The 20,495-nt window shown below is 48.9% G+C and overlaps 1 protein-coding gene across 22 annotated transcripts in view; it reads right to left on the bottom strand.

The window, feature by feature from the left end:
* LOC135910907 (inversin-like) overlaps nucleotides 1-20,495 on the bottom strand; it is a 686,529-nt gene that overhangs the window by 179,357 nt on the left and 486,677 nt on the right. For all 22 annotated transcript variants that reach the window (XM_070533476.1, XM_065442979.2, XM_065442974.2 and 19 more), the window contains one exon: nucleotides 6,234-6,348. In XM_070533476.1, the coding sequence (XP_070389577.1) occupies nucleotides 6,234-6,348 (115 nt within the window). The remainder of the gene's footprint in view (nucleotides 1-6,233; nucleotides 6,349-20,495) is intronic.

Below are 20,495 nucleotides of genomic sequence, written 5' to 3'. Positions count from 1 at the left end.
TTCCCTAACGTGGTGCGTGTTCGACGACAGGAGAGCCAGGGCAGAGCTAACGGTGGAACAGGAGGCAGCCGAGATGGTGCAGCTGGTGAGCGCCCGCCAATGCTCTAAGGGACGCTCGCGCTCTAGGAGCCACTCCAGGTCGAGGCAGCGGCCATCGTCTAGGACTCCAACGACCAGGAGCCGATCCGGTTCTAGGGAGGTATGCGTGCGCTATTCTGCAGCTGGTGGAGGCGGCGGCGCAGCTGGAAGCCAGACCAACTGGGATACAAGGTCAAGGGCGGCATAGGCGCCGGCCTAGCGCGCGAGCAGCGCCAAGAGCATGTGGATGGTAATAGGGATAGGGATAGGATTGCGCAATTGGAGAGAGAGAATCATAGCCTAAAAGCAGCCATTGACAGGCTTATTAAAGAGATAGCTGAACTTAGGAACGGCTTACCTTCCGCTAACAGCGATAGCTTAGAACAGGCTAGGAAACGTGATGACTCGGTTGAGGTGCCAAGGTTTGCGGAGGTCGCAGAAGAGAACATGGCGGACGAGGAGACGCCTGCTCCGAAAAAGAGGGCCCTATCCTCGACCGTGCGGATTCAGGGCAAAGTCGGTTTCAAGCTTAAAGCAATGATGGCGACATTGCAAGAAAATGTAAATCAGATCACTAGTAGACTGGAGCGGATAGAAGAATCGAAAAATATCACGGACCAGAGATTAGGCAAAATTGAAATATATCTAAACTAGACGGTGGTCCCTGTTATGGAGCGGGAGTGCACATGGCCGCTAGACCAGCAGGGTAAGTCGCCCAGTGGACTTGAGCTCAAAACTAGTTCACCCTATTTCCGTGGTCAAGATGGCTCTATTAAATAGTCCATTTAGTATTTGGCAGCGGAAGTGTAGGGTGTTCAATCATAAAAAGGCGTCTCTGCAGCAGTTTGGTAGAACGCATGGTATGAAACCTCAAGTTATCATGTTACAGGAAACAATGACGTCTAACGTGACCTTAACGGATTTCAAAGCGGAAGTTAAGGATAATGAACAGGGCAGACGACTCGCTACTCTCATCAATAGGAGGTTGGCGTATATTATACACGATCTTCACATGGCGGATTGCAAGATTGAATATATTATGGTGGAGGTAATTTTAGGTCGGCAAAGGTCATGTCAGAGGAGCGTTTACCTGCTAAACCTGTACAGTAGCCCCCGGGGCACGAAGCAGAGTTTCAAATCTCTCTTGACCAAGGCAACCAATCTGGCTAAGGATGCACTGTTGCTTATTGGAGGGGACTTCAATGCACCATATCATGTGTGGAAATATGATTATAGCACTATTAAGGGGGAGAGACTATGGCAGCAGGCACTAGACTTGAATTTAGCTCTGATTACAGACCCTTCGTATCCCAGCAGATGTGGCACGTCGACATGTAGAGATTCGACACCTGATCTCACTTTTGTTCGGGGGTTGGTGGATTCGTCCTGGTCCAATTCTAATATAGATTATATTCGAATATAGAATTCTAATTCGAATATAGAATATAGATGATTACTTTGGTAGTGGCTAATAAAAAGGCGCGCACATTCAGGATGGTTCACTGGGATGCATTTAGGAAACGAAGAGCGCAGAGAATCGAAGATGAGGGAAATGAGTTGACCTTGGAACAGTGGGCTAGTCAGCTTAAAAGTGACTTTGAGGCGTCCACTAAAGAGGTTCAAATCGATATTGACACGGAGCACATGGATACCCGCCTGCCACATTTTTTGGAAGCGAAGCAGTCGATGTTAGCGAGATGGGAGGGTCAGAGATTCAATAGAAAGCTTATAAAGCATATTGCAGTGGTTAATCAGGAAATGGAAGCCCATTGTCGGGTACTGTGCAAGCAGCAATGGGATGAAGTATGAAATTCAATTGATGGTCGCATTAAGAGGGGAGGCGCCTGGAGTTTGCTCAGACATTTACAAGATGAGACAAATACTAAATCTAATCAGAGGACTGTGATAGATAAAAGCTGGTCCATCAGGCGTGTCGGGACTCCACGGAGCAGGAGTTGCTGAAGGATTTGGCTGAGAGATACCTTCCGTTGGAAACCTGGCACGATATATCTGACGTGATATTGGAATATAGAGGGGACGAAAATGCAGCTATGGACGAGGAATTTGCTGAAAGTTATATAAGGATGGCGCAGCAGAATCTTAATGGTCGATCGGCATTAGGGCCGGATGGCATTACGAATAAAATGTTACGGAATTTAGACGACGGGCCAATTGAGTTCCTCACGGGGGAGATCAGTTGCCGATGGAAGGAAGGCTCTTTCCCGGAAGAGTGGAAACTTGCAACTACTGTTCTGATACCCAAACCGGGGAAGGCCATAGGGCTTGATAATCTCAGACCCATTTCCCTGACATCGTGTTTGGGGAAAGTCGCTGAGCATATCATTTTAAATAGGCTAACGCATTCTGTTGAGGGCAATGGGGTCTTTCCGCACTCGATGATAGGATTTCGGCCCGGCCTCTCGACTCGGGATGCTATGATCAGGATTAAGCATCAGCTCCTTGACCGGCAGACAAGGGATACTAACGCACTAATTGGGCTTGATGTGGAAAAAGCTTTCGATAAAATCCGACATTCTTTCATTCTACGGGTGCTATCGGACTTGAATATGGGGCATCGGCTTTTCCATTTTGTCAAGGCTTTCGTTATGGATAGGTCATACAAACTCGGAAATCTTTAAATTGGGTTGCTGTGGTACTCCTCAGGGATCCGAACTCTCACCTATGTTATTCAATCTGGCGATGTCGAAGTTGGCTAATACACTGGACACTGTCCAGGATATTGGCTATTCTATCTAGGCGGATGACATTACTATATGGAGTGTCGGCGGCAGTGATGGAGAGCTTGAGGCTAGGCTGCAGAAGGTGGTAACGCTTACGGAGGAGTATCTGGGTCTCATGGGGGCTCAAGTCTTCCACTAAAAAGTCGGAGTTGTTCATCTTCAAATCTAAGAAGCTAGGTCGTAGGCCGAAGGGTTGGGTACCGGAAGTTGAACCTTGCATTAGAATTCATACTAGGGAAGGGTCGGTGATACACAAAGTTGAAGGAATCGGGCTCCTGGGTTTTGTACTTGAAGCGAACGGATCGAACATTAGAACCATTCAACGTGTTATCCAGAAGACGGAGGAGGTCAGAAGACTTATAAGAAGGATCTCTAATAGGCATAGGGGTTTAGGAGAAGAAGGTGCGATGCGCTTAGTTCACGCATTTATTACGTGTCATTTCTCGTATGTGGCAGCTATGCTAAATTGGAATAGGGGGGAGAAAAATAAATTGGAAGCATTAATGAGAAAAGCCGTCAAGGCTGCGCTTGGTCTCCCTATGACTACTTCAAACGATATGTTGTTACGAATGGGTTTGCATAATACTTTGGATGAAATTGCCGAGGCTCAGCATACTGCACAGACGGAGCGGTTGCTGGGTGCACCAGCGGGTAGGTATATTTTAGAGACAATTGAAGAATCGGCGGTAGTGACGGCGGATCCGGATCATGAGACGGAAATAATCAGAAGAATAAGAATGGGCTGGGGTGCATTTGGCAGGCATTCTCAGATAATGAACAGCAGGTTTTTATTATCCCTCAAGAGAAAAGTGTAGAACAGCTGTGTCTTACCAGTGCTCACGTACGGGGCATAAACCTGGAGGCTTACGAAAAGGGTTCTACTGAAATTGAGAACGACGCAACGAGCTATGGAAAGAAGAATGATGGGTGTAACGTTAAGGGATAAGAAAAGAGCAGATCGGGTGAGGGAACAAACGCTAGTTAATGACATCTTAGTTGAAATCAAGAAAAAGAAATGGGCGTGGGCAGGGCATGTAATGAGGAGGGAAGATAACCGATGCTTAAGGGTTACGAACTAGGTTCCAAGGAACGGGAAGCGTAGCAGGCGGCGGCAGAAGGTTGGGTGGGCGGATGAGATTAAGAAGTTTCCAGGGTCGACATGGCCACAATTAGTACATGACCGGGGTAGTTGGAGAAGTATGGGAGAGGCCTTTGCCCTGCAGTGGGCGTAACTAGGCTGATGATGATGATGATGATTCTTCCAGGTGTAGTGTTCCGCCGGGGCCTGCAAGCCATCATCTGCCGAAACGGTTTTTGAAGAACCCCGCAGTCAGATAACAGCCGCTTCATAAGCGGCAGTGACGAACCAGCGCCACTGAACATTTTACAGAGAGAACGGTTCCGCGAAGCCATTGATGAAAGTATCAGCAGCGCCAAGGCCACCATGCGCAGCAGCAAAACGACAATAGTGCCTGAGGCACGCATTTGGGTCTAATCCGGGAAAGAGGGAGGGGGGGCATTTTTCTCAACTACAGCAGATCACCTGTTGCAGCAGGGAAAGACCAGATCATGGTGCGATGGTGAAGAGCAGATACGCCTCTTTTTTTTTTCCAAGATGACTGGGTGGTGTCGCCTAGTGGGAGAATCTGAACTACGCGCAATATAGCGGCCGTGATACCGTCACCTTAATGCTAGAAGGCAAACCTTCACGAGAGCAGACTGTGCCCGGAAATCCAAACGTTCACTACACGATTCACCTGTGCAGCACAAGCAGGCTTTACCATATGCGAAAATCCCTGTTTTTTCTTGCGTTGTTTCAGACGTTAAAATGAATCGACACCAAATAGCCCCCCTCGCCATCTTAAGAGGAAGCTTTAGCTCGGGTGCTCCTATCTAAATACATGTAAAAGGAGAATTCGTTTTTCTAGGCAACCACTGCACCAAATTTTACGAGGTTTGCTGCATTTAAAAGAAAAACTCAAAATCTAGTGACTGTTGGTTTCGAATTGTCGATTTAGGTCGTAAATTTTTTATAAAAATTTGGCAAAAATCGCAAATTTTCAGAAAACGAAACTATAAAGTTTACAACTCCGTAACTCAGCAAGAAAAAAATGATATCGCAATTCTGTGAATTGTACCTGATAGCACATCTAAAGCGGACAAAATTGATATGTTACACATGAACCTCAAAAAATGGGGAAATGTGTAATTAGGACTTTTAATTAAGACTTAATTAAAAATAATAATTAAGACTGTGTAAACAACGTAACAAATTCACGTAAGATGTAAACTGACATAACAAATTTGTCCGCTTCGAACGGTCTAATGGATGCCGTTTACAGAATCGCGATATCTGTTTTTGATGCAGAGCTATTAGTTTGTAAACTTCGTGCTTCTATTTTTTTCAAACGTCTGAATTTTTGAAAATCCTTTTTACAAAATTCAAGCCCTAAATCAAAATTGCACTGCCAACAGTCGCTAGAATTTAACTTTTTCTCTCAAATGCAACAAATTTCATTAAAATCAGTCCAGGGGTTATCTCAGAAAAACGTTTTTGCGTGTTTACATGTATTTGAATAGGCCGCGTCGGAGTTGGGCCCGAGCTAAAGCTTCCTCTTAAGTTATTGCGATCTGATATGGGGTACACAGATAGAAAAATTACAGGTGCTATATATATATAATTATATATATATATATATCGTATCATTGCAAAAGTTCAAGGGTCGCACCACCAAGCAAGAGTTCCTTTTTAACACACAATACTTCGAGTGACTCAATTACGCAATTATCGCTTATGTTGCAATTAAAAGAGGAAATGGAAACGTTTTAGCGTCCTTCAAGACATCGAAGACTGAGAAGCGAGGGGTATCATTTACCACACGAGAAATGCATACGAATGGAAAATAAGAACATTTCGCACCTTGTAAGAAAACCAAACGTCAAATAATACGCTGCCTAGAATGTTCAATAACCTTAGGGAGAAGAGACTTGTTTTACAGCACCAAGCAGATTAAGCGCTCCGTAATTATTTTCTGGATTGAACTTTCTTCACGACAGAAACTAAATGGATAATTGTTTTTGCACTATTTTCATTCACTGCTTTTTCAGTTTGCGTTTCTAATTCATTGTTATTCACGGGTATGCATTTCTTTCCATTTGCAACGCATTTGTGTGTGCGTGTGTATGAGTGCAAACACGTCATTATCTCTTTTTCTTGCGAAGATTGCCCATTCCCCAAGGATTACAAAGAAGCTGCTGCTAAGGAAATAAGTCATTCCGGCTGCGGCAACATTACTTGAACGACCATTCCTCATTTACTATAGGATCTATTTTTTGGCGTTCCAGTCATTCAAAACGAGTGGGCGCATTGTGTCCATACGGAACGCAAACCCGGCTACTCTGGTGACGCGTTACCTGAATGGCGACGGCCGCAGCTCGGCGCACCTCGTGTGCCCCCACGGCGCCTCGTGCGCGCAGCCACCGGCAGAGCTCCTCGTGCCTGATCGAAGCTTCGTCCAGGGCTGTCCTCCTGCGTCCACATAGCACGAGTTCCAGCTGATAATTTCACGATGCAACAAAACGGGCTATTTCCAAAATAACTAGTTCACGGGCCTGTCGCCGTTGCTATCATCGGTCCCGAGTTCAAGAGAGCGAGCGCTGTGCCACCTCGCCGTACAAGCCTTCGTCCGCGAGACAGCCAGGCGGACCTTCCACGAATGTACAAGAGTCAAGTTTTCACCAGGTCAGCTTTCTCTCTGATGCTCTTTGTGCGGGGTCATAGGCCCTACGGTGTGATGATGGACGGATGCTATAAGCGCCGCCATTGAGACGGGGCGGTGGGTTGCTCTACCAAGCTCTTATTTTGCCTAATGTCGCACCTGTGTTTAAAAGAAAAAAAAAGAACCACACCATTCCCAGCATCGAATTCTCTGTACTACTATTGGGGACTTCGTATTAAAGTACGGTAGTTACCTGGGCGAGTTCGTACAGCTGCACTATTACTTACAGCGCGAACGAAACACTACGGCTCAGGTAGAAAGTCGTAACACGGGCGCCCTTTTATACGCCTCCGTTTGCGATCTCCCTACTTTTCTGCCACCAAATTTCCAATCGCCGCTTACTAATTTCTATTGCGGACATATTTACTTCCCCCCTCCTATGGCTGAACCCAAAGGCTTCAAGGAGTCCAGAGGAGTCCAAAACGACCGCTGGGTTGATACGTTCACATTCTAATAAAAATGTCCGATCGTTTCCCTAGCGTTGCCACAGCACGCGCAAGCTTCTTCTTGACTGTGCCTCGCTTTATAAGTAAGCGTTCTAAAGCATCCCATCTCGCTTCAAAACGTAAAGAGTTTCCCTTCGCGTTATCATAAAATCTTTATTTCCTTATTTCGTTTTTTTACTCTCAAATATACAGTTATTCATAACAGGTTAACATAACAGTCAAAGCTGCGCAGTTTCGGTCACGTCTTTCGCGTCGTTACAGGAACAACGCCTCGGAGTCATAATTGTTCCAGTTGTACCAAACACCTTTGGTACATACGGTACCACCTGCCGCGGTTACTTAGTGGCTTTGGCGTTGCGCTGCTAAGCACGAGGTCGCGGGATCAAATCCCCGACCGCCGCGGCCGCATCTCGATGGGTGTGTACCGTACATTGGGCGCACCTTAAAGAACCCCTGGTGGCCGAAATGAATCTGGAGTCCCCTACTACGGCGTGCCCCATAATCAGAACGTGGTTTAGGCCGGAAATCCCCGAAATGATATATTCTTTATTTACGGTAAAACATGCCGGTGCTCTAAGTGTGGGACTTAGCTGGCTGCGCACACTGGAGAATGTTCGAGCTGAAGCACTGTGCGCATGTTTGGGCCTACCACGATGCACGTAAGCAATGCAACAACAGCGGAAGCTCGTGCTTGTCCTGGCGGTGCATACCTATTCTGCGAGTGTCTTCGAGAGTACCGTTGCGCGCTTACCCGACACAGGCACCATCCTTTCTCATCACTCCCTGGCACCCACCAGTGTCGCTGCTTTTCAATGACTATATCGCACGATCAGTCTGTTCTACAACCAAGATTCTCGCACGGCTGCATTCCCGACTGCAACACCTGCGTAGGTCGTGCCCAGATCTTTTGTTTACTCTACAGATTCCGAATCACCAAAGGCATCCGTTCCATCTATAGTCTCAGGCAACTTACCCTACCGTCACTGACTTGTAATTACGCTTCCATAGTTGTGCCATCATTGTAACTACATCGTCAAACAGTCGCCATCATGCATGCTTTATCATACCATCGTCATCATGCCGTCATGCAATCGTCGTCGCTACAGCTTCGTTAATCGCCTGCCGTCATCGACACCCGATCATCATCACGCCATTGTGGTCATACCTTCGCCGCCATCACGCACCCGTTGCCATGCATTCGTTGCCATGCCATAGTCGTGATGCCACCGTGGTTTTTGCATCGTCGCTATTGTAACTTCGAGATCGGACTCTCATGTAGTCGTCGTCACACCATCGTCATCATACCATTGTCATGTCGTCACTGTCAGGATGGTTTCAATGTGGGCTTGTTGGTAACGCATCTTGAATTTTCATCGACCGGTCGTTTTACTGTAGCGCTCCCTTTAATAACACCGCCCCATTGTCGTTATTAAGTCGTCGTTGTCACAGCACATTCTCCGATCCATCAACGTCATTTCTTTTTCGCCACTCTGCTGTAATTCTGTGGGGCTATAACGTAAAACAATTCCATTCTCTACCCGCCGTGGTTGCTCAGTGGCTATGGTGTTGGGCTGCTGAGCACGAGGTCGCGGGATCGAATCCCGGCCACGGCGGCCGCATTTCGATGGGGGCGAAATGCGAAAACACCCGTGTGCTTAGATTTAGGTGCACGTTAAAGAACCCCAGGTGGTCAAAATTTCCGGAGTCCTCCACTACGGCGTGCCTCATAATCAGAAAGTGGTTTTGGCACGTAAAACCCCAAATATTATTATTATTTAATTCCATTCTCTTTTTATTACAATCTCCTGACGTCAAATTTACGTAACTGTAGATACAAGCATGGTGCGGTGATCCGCAGCGTTGTCTGAACAGAGGTGCGATCGCGCAAACAGCTCGCTTTACCGTTCGTTCGGTGGGCCGTCCGCAAGATTTGTGAGAACGGGAGGGAGAGCACAGCCAATAAGCGAGCAAGCCCAGCCCTGGAAGTTTGCGTCACCAATTTGGGCTTCGATCGGGGACGATTTAGTAAGTGCAGAATGTTTGCGATGCTTTAATAATTACACACGTAATATAAGAAAAAAAACTCTTACTGTTGCAACATATAACCTGCGTCGGAAATGTCATGCGAGAAAAGAGAACTAACTTAAGTGGCATATATTTTGGTTTAGTCCGCTAGGTGGTATCGCACATGCCAAAACAAATTGGCGGGAGCGCGCAGTTCAATTGGTGATCATTGTTCATCGACTGCGAATCGTTATGTTGTCGCACAAAAATGTAAGACTTGACCCGCACGTGTCGCCGCACCAACGCGAATTGTTGGTCGCGTTCATGGAGGGCCACCCGTACCTTGTGCGGACATCGCGCGCGTTGGCCCAAGAGCGTCCCGTCGACACAGGGCCGGTATTTTGTAGCGATGCCTTTTCCGATTCTATGCTTTTTCAGGCTTTTTTCGCTAAGCCAGTGGTCAGAGCGACGGTCTGCCCACATTATCAACGGGATCAGGCGGTCGTGTGTGGTGCATGATAAGAATAGCATAGAATAAGGCATAAGGCATCGCTACAAAATAGCGGCCCAGGCCACTACACCGGGAATGTGGCCGCGATCCGCAAAGGCCGCTTTTGCACTAGCCTTGCCGGCCGTTGTCAACGGGAAGCTCACCCAACCCTGTTGCCGGCCCATCCCGGTTATTGTTTCCGCAACTGCGTGAATGGTCTCGCTCACGGAAGCCTGCCCTATGGATACAAATTCTTCGCGGCCGATAGATCTTTGGAAGCTCCCCGTCGCGAAGAAACGGAGAGCAGAAAGCACCTTGTCTTGCGTCGTGATGCCACCGGTCCGAAGGCCACTGATGGCGTCTTCCAATTGCACGCAGAGCCACCGCACAGTGCTCTTCGAGAGCCTGAAGTGCTCGCGGAACTATTCCTTGGTAAGCTCGTCAAATGCGTCCCGAAAGATGCGTCGCCGAGGCTGCCCGAGAGACTTCAAAAGCGCGCTAATAGGAGCGGCCATCGTGACTCGTGAGCGCCAAACCGGCGAACAATGAACGCGATTCTCTGAGCACAACGCGAAACGGCGAGCATTCTGGACAAATGAGCTCAGATCAAACAACATTAAAAAGAACACTAGTTATATTTATCACAGTGCAGGCATAACATTTAATTTCACTGTGATCACAGTTGTTTCAATAATTAACATCGCTAACGTTCTGCGATGGCGGATCGCGCTTTAATATCGAAAAACTGGACCCCCGCCAGGGCCAGCCATGTTCGGCGAGCGACGACATTACGAGCAGACGACAGGAGCATCGTCTGCTACTAGCGCTGCTATGGCAACGGCCATTCATTCTTCGAAACGAATGCCCTTGTCGACCGTTCCACGCTAGCGGCCGATTCCACTCGGTTTTGGAATGATTGACAGGAGTGTGACGTAAACGCATGTTGTGGTTCCGCCCCGGCACAATGGCGGCCGTGACGAAACGCGCGCGCGCCAGCGAATCACGAGAGGGCAATCGAGAGAACAGAAAAGCGAGCTGTTTGCGCGATCGCACCCCAGCACAATCAAACGCGCCCCTCCTTCACACGAGGCCACTTTTGTTTGCTTTGAAAACGAATAAAATTGCCTAATAAGCGGGTTTCCTTATCTATATGGCTGAAGAGGGGGAGGGGCACGTTCAAGTGGAGGGGTTTTCGACGGGGCCGAGCCAGCGCAGCGAAAATAGATAACCGGAAGAGGAAAGCGGCGCCCGCGTCAGCGATTGGCCCGCCTTCCCTTACTTAGCTTTCGGTGGCTGGTCGAACATCGCAGCGGCGTTCAACGGGAGGGTAAAGGTAGGTCCTTGCTTGCGGACATAAGCGCTTGCAAGCCGGCGCGCTTGAAAACGCGCGCCGCGAAAGGCGCTTTCGCGGCCAGAATTCTCTAGAATAGCAGCTTCTTGGGCTTGTTGGTTTTTTATCGTGGTGAGAGAGAGAGAGAGGGCTCTTTATTAGAAGAACAGAGAATTTGGCCGGCGCGTATATAACCGCTGGCATGCTACTCTGTATAGGGATGGGGAATGGGATTAAAAGATTCCAGAGGAGAGTGGGAGAAAAAAAAAAGGATAAAAATAAATATGAAATGTCCGAGTGGACCTGATACTAATTTTTACACCTGACATGGCGGGTTAATTTAGGCTTTTGTATAGGAAGGATGCAATTTTTAAAGTTTTCCTATTTCACCAATTTCTGCCAGGTATTTGAACAATACATCCAAAACCCGTCGCTGTTTTGAAGGGCCGGGCATTGGACCTAAGATGCTCGGTAATGTTAACGGTTCGTGGCGAATCATGTCCATTTGGTGCTCAAAAAATTGTCTCTCGTCGCGGTACGCGGGGCATTCTAGTAATATGTGCTCAATTGTCTCTAAGTTGCGACAGTTATCACAGTATGGGTTAGTGGTAAGTCCTATGCGGTACAGATAAGTGTTCGTATATGCCACGTTCAGTCGAAGACGATGGTACAATGTCTCTAAGTGTCGAGGAAGTGGTCGTGGAATTTTCGCTCTCATTTCTGGGTCAATGTAACGTAGGAAGTTATCTTGGTGAAGCGGCAGATTCAAGATGCGGTTTTTTTTTTTGATAGGCATATTTTTTGCCATGGTTGAAGCGTCGGCTTTTGAAAAATATGTTCTTCTGAACTTGCGGTATTGGAGTCCATTTCTGGCAGCTTCGTCCGCTCTTTCATTTCCCGAAATGCCGGCATGGCCAGGTATCCACTGGAACTTTATGCAATGCCCAGCAATCTTAGCCCTGTGGTGAAGATAAGCAATGTCAAATGCTGCTGGTTGATTATTGCAACGCTTGTGCCTGTTCCATATACCTTGTAGGGCTGCTGTCGAAGTATATACACAAGGGCCTCCTTAATGCCATATAGCTCCGCTGAGGTAGATGATGTCGCTCGCTCAAGACGAAACGAGAATCGTTGTCCTGTAGAGGGAACAAAAAGTCCGCATGATGAGCGATGTGGAGTTGTAGAGCCATCTGTGAAAATGTGCGCTGCGGCTGCGTATTCTTTGTGCATATATTCTAAAGCTATCTGATAAGTCGCTGCTTGAGGCATTTTCTTTTTCGCACTGATTCCAGGTAAGTATGGCACGATTTCCAGTGGGGACAGTGTCCATGGTGAAATGTTTCGCGGCATAATTTGTGACGCCTGAGCAGGAATCGAAATAGATGTGCTTCCGACGGCCTGCCCAAAGCTAGATGTAGCACGGGTTCTGGAAATATCCTTTAAAAAGTGAGTCTTCGTATGAATGACGTGGCGGAGGTGTATCCGAAGTGTCTCCTGCGAACATAGCACTTCCAGAGGCAGGCATCCAGCTTCTGCTACAGTCCCTGAGCGGGACGACCCCTTCGGAAGGCCAAGACATACGCGAAGGCAGTTGTTTCGTGCTGCCTCGAGTTTTCTCTTGCTTGTGGGAGATATTTTGTGCAGGATCGGGAGGTAATATCGGAGTGTTCCATCGACGTAGGCCTTATGGAGGGGCACCATTGATCGACAGGTGCTGCCCCACTGTGATCCGGCTAGAAATCGGAATACGTGCGACGCCGAGGAAATCTTCTCACTCAGTTTTTTCACTTGGGGCGACCATGCGAGGTTCCTGTCGATCGTCGCTCCAAGAAACCTTTGCGTCTTGACGTATGGAAGGGCGCGACCACCCAACACTAGTGGGTAATTTTCCATACACCTCCGCGTGAAAGCCATGGCAACGCTTTTGTCGGGGGACAATTTCAGACCCCTTGGATTTAGGTACGCCGATATATTTGCTAGCGCTCTCTGGAGGCGTTGTTGGGTGGTACTGCGGGAACGCGCCGCACTCCAAATGCAGATGTCGTCCGCATACAGTGTGATTTTGACGCCAGGGGGCAGGTTTCTTTTCAGATGGATGAGGACTAAATTAAATAATACCGGGCTTAACACAGCTCCTTGTGGCACTCCCTTCTCGATGGCATAAAGCGCCGTGGGGCCATCCGGGGTACACATGAAAAGTTGGCGTCCTTGAAGATAGTCTGCAATCCATGCGTAGAGCCGTCCTCCAAGACCAAGGGTTTCCAAAGCGTCAAGTATTGCTGTATGATAGACCGAATCATATGCTGCCTTAATGTCTAAAAATAATGCAGTAGGTATGTTGCCAGAGACCAATTCCTCTTCAATTGATGAGACCAAGGGAATGACATTATCAATTGCGGATCTATTTTGCCGGAAGCCATTCATTTCCTCCGGGTAAACTTTTGCAGTTTCCAGGAAACAATTTAGTCGTTTGTAGATCATTTTTTCGAATAGCTTCCCAACGCAGCTAAGCAGAGATATGGGACTGAAGGAGGCGTAATTTGTTGGCTGCTTCGATGGTTTCAATATAGGAATGACTTTCGCAAGCTTCCATTCCGTAGGAACCTCCCCAGTTATCCATGAGGCGTTGTAGTACTCCAGAAGGCGTAGGCGAGATGTGTGACATAGATTTGCGAGTGCTTCATAACTCTCGCCGTCATGGCCAGGTGATGATCGCTTGTTTACGTCGCTGATTGCTGCCGTGAGCTCTTCGATGGTGAATGGTAATTCTAAGTCAGGAAGGGTAGCTCGAGGTGGACTAGGCTGACGACTTGCAATTTGCCGCAAAGGTTGTGCCCCGTTGGAAAGGAGCCTGCAGTACTGCTCTGCCACCTCTTTCAGGGATGCGCGCTCATGTAATGAGAGGGCGATAAAAGGATAAAGCTGTTGCGGCTCTTTGCGAATGCCTCTGACGACTCTCCAGATTTTGCTCAGCGGTTGTCGTATGTCCAGTGTCCCACAAAAGTCCCTCCACCTTTTTCGATCCAGTTTGGTGAGGTACCGTCGTATATGTCTTTGTGCCCGTCGACAAGTTCTGAGGTCTTCGATATTCTTAGTACGTAGAGCCTTCTTTTCGGCACGCCTTCGAATTGCACATAACCTTTCAAATTCCTCGTCGTTTGTTGGTACGTTACAATGCTTAGTGGCAGAGCGGGTACTTTGTTTGAGGCAATGAGCTATTGTCGGTATTATTTCTGTATTCGTAGTCGAGGCTGTGATACCTTTGTCTACGGCTGCTGTGTAAGCTTCCCAGTCTACCGACTTCAGTTTCACTTTTCTGGGCGACGTGCGAAAATGAAGGGCAGAGATTAGGATCGGGTAGTGATCACTACCTCGAGTCTCGAAATCTGTACACCATCCGAACATAGGGGCCACTTGACTTGATACGAATGTGACGTCAATGCAGCTAACAGTCGTCGGATTTTTCAGGTATGTTATGCTGCCATCGTTCAAGGGCTCTATATTGTATTTTGCAAAAAGCTTCGCCAGCTTGGCACCCCGAGCACGTGTATGTGAACTGCCCCAGATATCGTTATGTGCGTTGAAATCGCCACAAATAATATGTGGAGACTGAGTGTTTGTCAACAAGTTTTCCAATCTGGTCACGTCGAAAGGTGATCCTGGTTCCAAGTAGACGCCGATGAGGGTAAACACTTTGGATGCAATCACTGTGGTTGCGCAAATATATTCGTTCTTGTCATGTGGAGTTACGTCAATCGCAGAGGCAGGTATGTCGTTGCTAAATCCAACGAGCAGTCGGCTAATTCCATTTTGTCGCCTTGAAAGATGAAAATAATACCCCTTTATCCTAAAGTGCTCGTCGACGCGAGACTCAGAAATGACTAAAAAAGGGAATCGGTACACTCGCGTAAGATGCTTAAAGTCTGCTAACTTCGAGCGCAATCCGCGAGCGTTCCACTGGAATATAGTACATGTGCGGAAGTGTTTGTTGGTGGACACCGCTTGTGAGACGATTGTTGGCGAAGCCATCGTTGCTACTGCGAAGAATCACGGCTTTGCGCCGTGAAAGAAGACGACACTAGCGGTTCCAAAGCCAGGACGGCCTCTACTTCAGGGATGCTCTTAAACGATGGGCTGGCACGGAGAATAGCCTTGATTGCGGCGAACATCATGGGAATCAGCATACTTGATATCTCATTTGCAGTGCTACCATCTAACAACCTTTCTTGGTTCTTCCTGTTCTTCTGCTGCGACCTTGAGGACACTTGTTGCTGTCGTAGGGTTGAGGTTATATCACCTGAGGGCTTTGATGGATTCGTTGCAGTTGAAGGCCTTTGCTGGTTTTCTGTCACGACTGAGGCGTAGGATTTTTTCAAAGCCGTGTCGCTGCGCTGCACCGTGCCGTGTTGATTTTGGTTTGTAGATGTATACATCACATCCGGATTCGGTGGTGGTTCTCGTCGTTTCCGTACTTTTCCTTGGATTTGCTCCATCGTCCGTGCAAGAGTGGCTGATTTCTTTTTAGGACACCCTCCGTATGACGCAGCATGCTGAGCTCCACAGTTGGCACACCGAGGCTGGGAACGTGACGTACACTCCTTATGCGTATGTGGACCAGCGCATATCTTGCAGCAGATGGGGCCTTTACAATATTTCGCTATATGTCCGTGTCTTTGACATCTGAAACATTGAGTAGCAGACCCCATGTATTCCGTCACGGGATAACTGCAGAATCCAAGCGACACTTGGTTTGGTAAAGGGGCGTCCTTAGAGAATTCCAGGATGACCGAGCGTCTTCGGATTTCCGTTACTACGCCATCTTCGTTAGGGACGTAGAAAACTTGCCTTTTAGCAGATATGACTCCTTGTTCGCTCAAATACTCCTTGAGGTCGTCATCTGAGTGTTCGACAGGAACGTCCTGTATCCTCCCGTACGTGGCAGAGTAGGAGTACGGAACTCGAGCTTCTACAGGAATACCCGATAGATCTGTCACTGTGAGGAGACGATTGGCTGCGGGAAGTGTAGACACTGTCACCAAGAGGCTTCCATCCTTGTTGAGACGATGGCTGAGTATCTTTTCTTGGGCTGTTGTCATGACCGCTGAAGCCAGAAGATTTGGGTTTACTCTCCATAAGCTGTTGTCAGGCTGAGTTGGCTTGAATATAACAGGAACACCTGCGGCTCTTTTCTTTTTGTAAGAGACAACAGTGGAGGCTGTCTGATCCATCTCTTCGTTGTCTCCTGCAGATTCTCTTGTGTCGATGTCATCTTCACGTAGCCTTTTCCTTGCTTGCTCTTCTTCTCCATGGTCTACAGAAGCAACGTGCTGACCTGATTGCTGATTGCTTGCGACGGATGCCACCAGAGCATCACGAAGGGCGGCCGACGGCGGAGGCTCGCCTCGCTGCTTCGGTCCGGGGCGCTTCGGGAGCCGCTTGCTGTGCTTCTCTCGCAGGACGGTGACCCCCAGACCGGCGTTCGGTGACAGAGAGGCACAAAGAGTAAAAATGAGCTCTACACTGGCTAAAAAAGACTTAAAATTACAGACGGGCGTTCGGAAGCGAGCCTATCACTCCTTTTATCGTGGTGTTCACAGCGCAATACGTAGACGGGACTCGAGACGACTACACAAGCGCTGCTGAAAGAAGCGTGCCACAAGTGAGGACGTACCTTAGGAATGCCGATAAAACGGATCCTCAGCAAAGAAGAGTAAGCAGAGCGAGGCCGCTCGATAACGCTATGGTACCACGCAAAAAGCTTCATTATACCCAGATTAATCCATGCTCTCCGGCAGGTGCGAATAGCCAGTGCCTGAGCGATCGGCGGGCGGCCATGTTCTATCGCTTTCGGAACGGTGCAGCCTCCGACTAATCAGCGAAAAATTCGGGTTCCTTCGGCATGTTAATCCATCTTTATCATGTACACGTCACTTTGACGCGGTGAGTATTCGCGGTATCGTGAGGTCGCGTGACACACAGGCGAAGCGAGCGCAGCGCGGAAACATTTGGCCATTAGCTGACGGGTAATGGCAAAATGGCGCCGAACCAGAAATAATTATTTTTCTTTTGTTTGGTCTATTCATGCATAATCAGCGTGTACACGTCATATCAGATAGGCAGCTACTGCGGTTTTCGTGACGTCGCGTGACAGACGGCCAAAGTGAGGGTGACCGGAAAGCTTTCTGACCAATTGTGGAGGGCTGATTGCAGAATTGGAAAAGTTTGCAATAACTTTACATACTTCATAGCGCCCCTGCGATCGTCATTCAATCATGATTAACGCACCGTTTTTATGCCATCGCCGTCGTTGCCACAGACGTAATCATTCATCCGTTGTCATACAGTCGCCACCGTGACGCCGTCTCGTTCCAGCTCCGGTTGCCGTCATTCCATCGTCATTATACACTCGTTGTCATTGAATTGTCCTCATGTGGGCGTTGTCATGGTGTGCTCCTTATGTCATCGTCATTAGTTACAAACGGCCACCTCATTAACGTCATACCACCTTTGTCGTTCATCGACGTTATTCCTTCTTCGTTATCCCATATTATTCAGCGGTAGCACCATACAGTCGTCGTCATGTCCCCATGATCATGGGCAACCTTGCGAAGCGAGTGCCATAGCAACATAGAACGATACAGGATTATGTAACATAAAGCCAATGCAACGGAAATCCCAGAATAACAACTAGTGATGTTAAATAAACCATAAAAATTAAGGTGAGGGGGGGTGGGGGACGTGCGAAAACCACGATCTGAATATGAGGCACGCCGTAGTGAGGGACTCCGTAATAATTTGGACCCGCGGGGATCTTTACCAGGCGTGCAGCTTAATGAAAGTACACAGGTATTTTCGCGTTTCGCCCCCATCGAAATTCGGCCTCTGTGGTCGGGATTGGATCCCGCCACCTCGTACCTATAGCAACCGTACACCACAGCCACTAAGCAACCACGACGGGAAAACGAGCTTGACTTCAGAAATATATGGTCTGTCGCTACATTTCCCGAATGCTAATCGCATTACCATCGACAGTAATTGTGAGATGAGTTCTGCCCCATTTTTTTAAAGAGCGAGGCAAGTGGTTTCTTCTGGCTACTGTTACGCATGGTTGAGCGGGCTCTAGCTGCTGTCGTGCACGACTGGCCAGTACCAAATACAGTGCAACCCAGCACGGTTCAAACCGAGGCCTCTTCGGCCGGAAGTTGATGAACTGCGTAGGTGCGGAGAACGGCAATATAAGCAGGCCGTCGTCGCCATTTCCTTGTTTTAATTCCACTGTCGTTGTCTCAGCCTTGTCATATGGTCATCATGGTTGCGGCGTCATCGTTCTGTCAATGTCAACACGTCGTCAAGGCGACCTCACTGCATCGTTGCCATCCCATCATCAGACCGTCGTCGTCACGCAGTCGAATAACGCCGCCGTATAATCATTGCGTCGTCGTCACAAAGCCGTCGTCATTACAAAGTGCTCATCATCTCATTTTCGTAAAGCCGCGCTCGTCATGCCCTCGTGGTTGTTCCTTCTCCGACCATCGTAGCGTGTGAGAACCGCATCTTCGAGCGCTTTTAATTGATGTCGAGCGACCCGCATCCCGGAAAAAATATGCCAACATGGGTATATTTATAGAGTCCATAGGCTCTAATTATTGAAATGGTCGCCAAGGAAGAACAGCGTTTTTCGCAAACACATACGCCAGCTTCACTTAAGCGGATTCCCACTGCGCGTAGGATCCTCGCATTTTTTAATCCTTTGTGGCGACCGACTCCGCGCATATTTCTGCGCACCCTCCTTCTTCCTATCATCCGGCCCAGCATAACACAGCTGCACGCTGGAGTGCGTGGCCGATAAAGCATAGCGCCACCGCCGCGTCACCCGAGGTATACGTCACCGACGGCGGCTACAAAAACAGGCTGCCTGGCTCAGAAGGACCGCTTTCTACCTTCCGCTACTGACACGAACATAGCGTTGGTATGCCCGTCCGCTGCCATCGTTAGTCGATTAAAAAATTACCGACGATTACGTTACTTCCTAATGCGAAATTTGAGCGCAGCAAATAAGCTGTTTCACCTTTTCGATAGACTGAGGCAAAGAAATCGAGCAACACATGTATGCGCTATCACAGAATTTTTTTATGTTTCACACGTATTCCTTTAACAAAGACTCCACTAACAGTTCTTGACAGTCATGAAGGAAGCTTTGTGGTCGGAGAAATAGACTGATATATGTTCGACTTGGTACACCAATGCTTGATTCTCAAAGACGAGATCTATACAAGTGCCTCGCGAGGTTGTCACAGCCGTCGGACGCGTTACGAGCGAGAGGAACGGGATGTTCTCCCGCATAAGTGTTAGGAAATTGCTGTTTGTCTTTATGTCAACATTAAAGTCCCCCACTACTAACATCGGTGTGGATCGATGGACGGTTAATGCCAGTTGCAGGAAGTGCACGACGTCTTTCTGGCTTCGCAGGAAGAGGGGGGAGGGGGGCGGCGTGTACACCCAGCGGCAAACGATGGGGGCAGAAGCGCGCGCAGCAAGCGGACAACACGATAAAGGGAGGAGGGAAGAGATAGCAGCGACTGACTGATGCCGCTGACGCCGATAGTGAGTCAACCCCAGCTGCGGAGTTGGTTTCAGGGACAACGCCGCCGATGCCGACACAAACAATATGATACCCTCGCTTCCGCAGCGCTAAGAACCAGGTCTAGCCGTGGGAAGGTGGTCACGTATTCGTCGACGTGCCGGGGCCTACGTGAAATAACCGGCGCGTCGGCAACTGAAGAGCACCCTATCCGCCACACAAGAACAGGGGGGGGGGACCCTTTCCTCCTCTTTCTGCATGGCGGCGACGGTGTTCTATGCAGTCACGTTATCTTGATTCTCTAGCGGCGTCAGCGGCATCCAGCGGTATCAGTCGGTCGCTGCTAGCGCTGGGGGGATGAAAGGGGGGCGGAGCTGGTTACGAAGCCGACGACAACGCCGACGACGACGCGAAACCCAGGAACGGACGCCAAAGAGGTGCGCTCTAAAAGTCGTTACGTTTTTATGTTGGGATTCGTCCTTCGGCCGGCACGACATCCCACATCTGGTGACCCGGACAACGAACAACAACGCATCGCCATGGACGAACAAGACGCCCTTCAACGACAGCTAGAACTTCTCAACAGGCAGCTTCACGCGCAGCAAGAGGAGATCCAGAAGCAAGAGCAACAGCTTCAGGAACGTCGCGACCAACCCAATGGTTCCGTGCAGCAGCATCCTGCCTGCTCCGCCGAGGACGTCAGAACCCCGGCAGATGGCATCCCGCACGCTGCCCCGCACGGCGTCTGACGTGTCGCTGTCAAGCTTCCGCCATTTTGGGCCGATTCGCCCGAGGTATGGTTCGCCCAAGTCGAGGCCCAGTTCTCCCTCGCGCACATCACGCAAGTCCGGACCCGCTACGATTATGTCGCCGCCCACCTAGATGCCCGCTACGCCGACGAGGTCCGGGTTATCCTTGCCAATCCACCAATGGCCAACCTTTACGAACACCTCAAGACGGAACTCATTCGCCGCCTGTCACTCTCGGAAGACCAGAAGGTGCGACAACTTCAGTCCGCAGAACTTGCCGAGCGCAAGCCTTCGCAG

The sequence above is a fragment of the Dermacentor albipictus genome, chromosome 2 (genome assembly GCF_038994185.2).
Source record: "Dermacentor albipictus isolate Rhodes 1998 colony chromosome 2, USDA_Dalb.pri_finalv2, whole genome shotgun sequence".
Taxonomy (NCBI): Eukaryota; Metazoa; Arthropoda; class Arachnida; order Ixodida; family Ixodidae; genus Dermacentor; species Dermacentor albipictus.
This window is presented reverse-complemented; position numbering and strand designations above follow the sequence as displayed.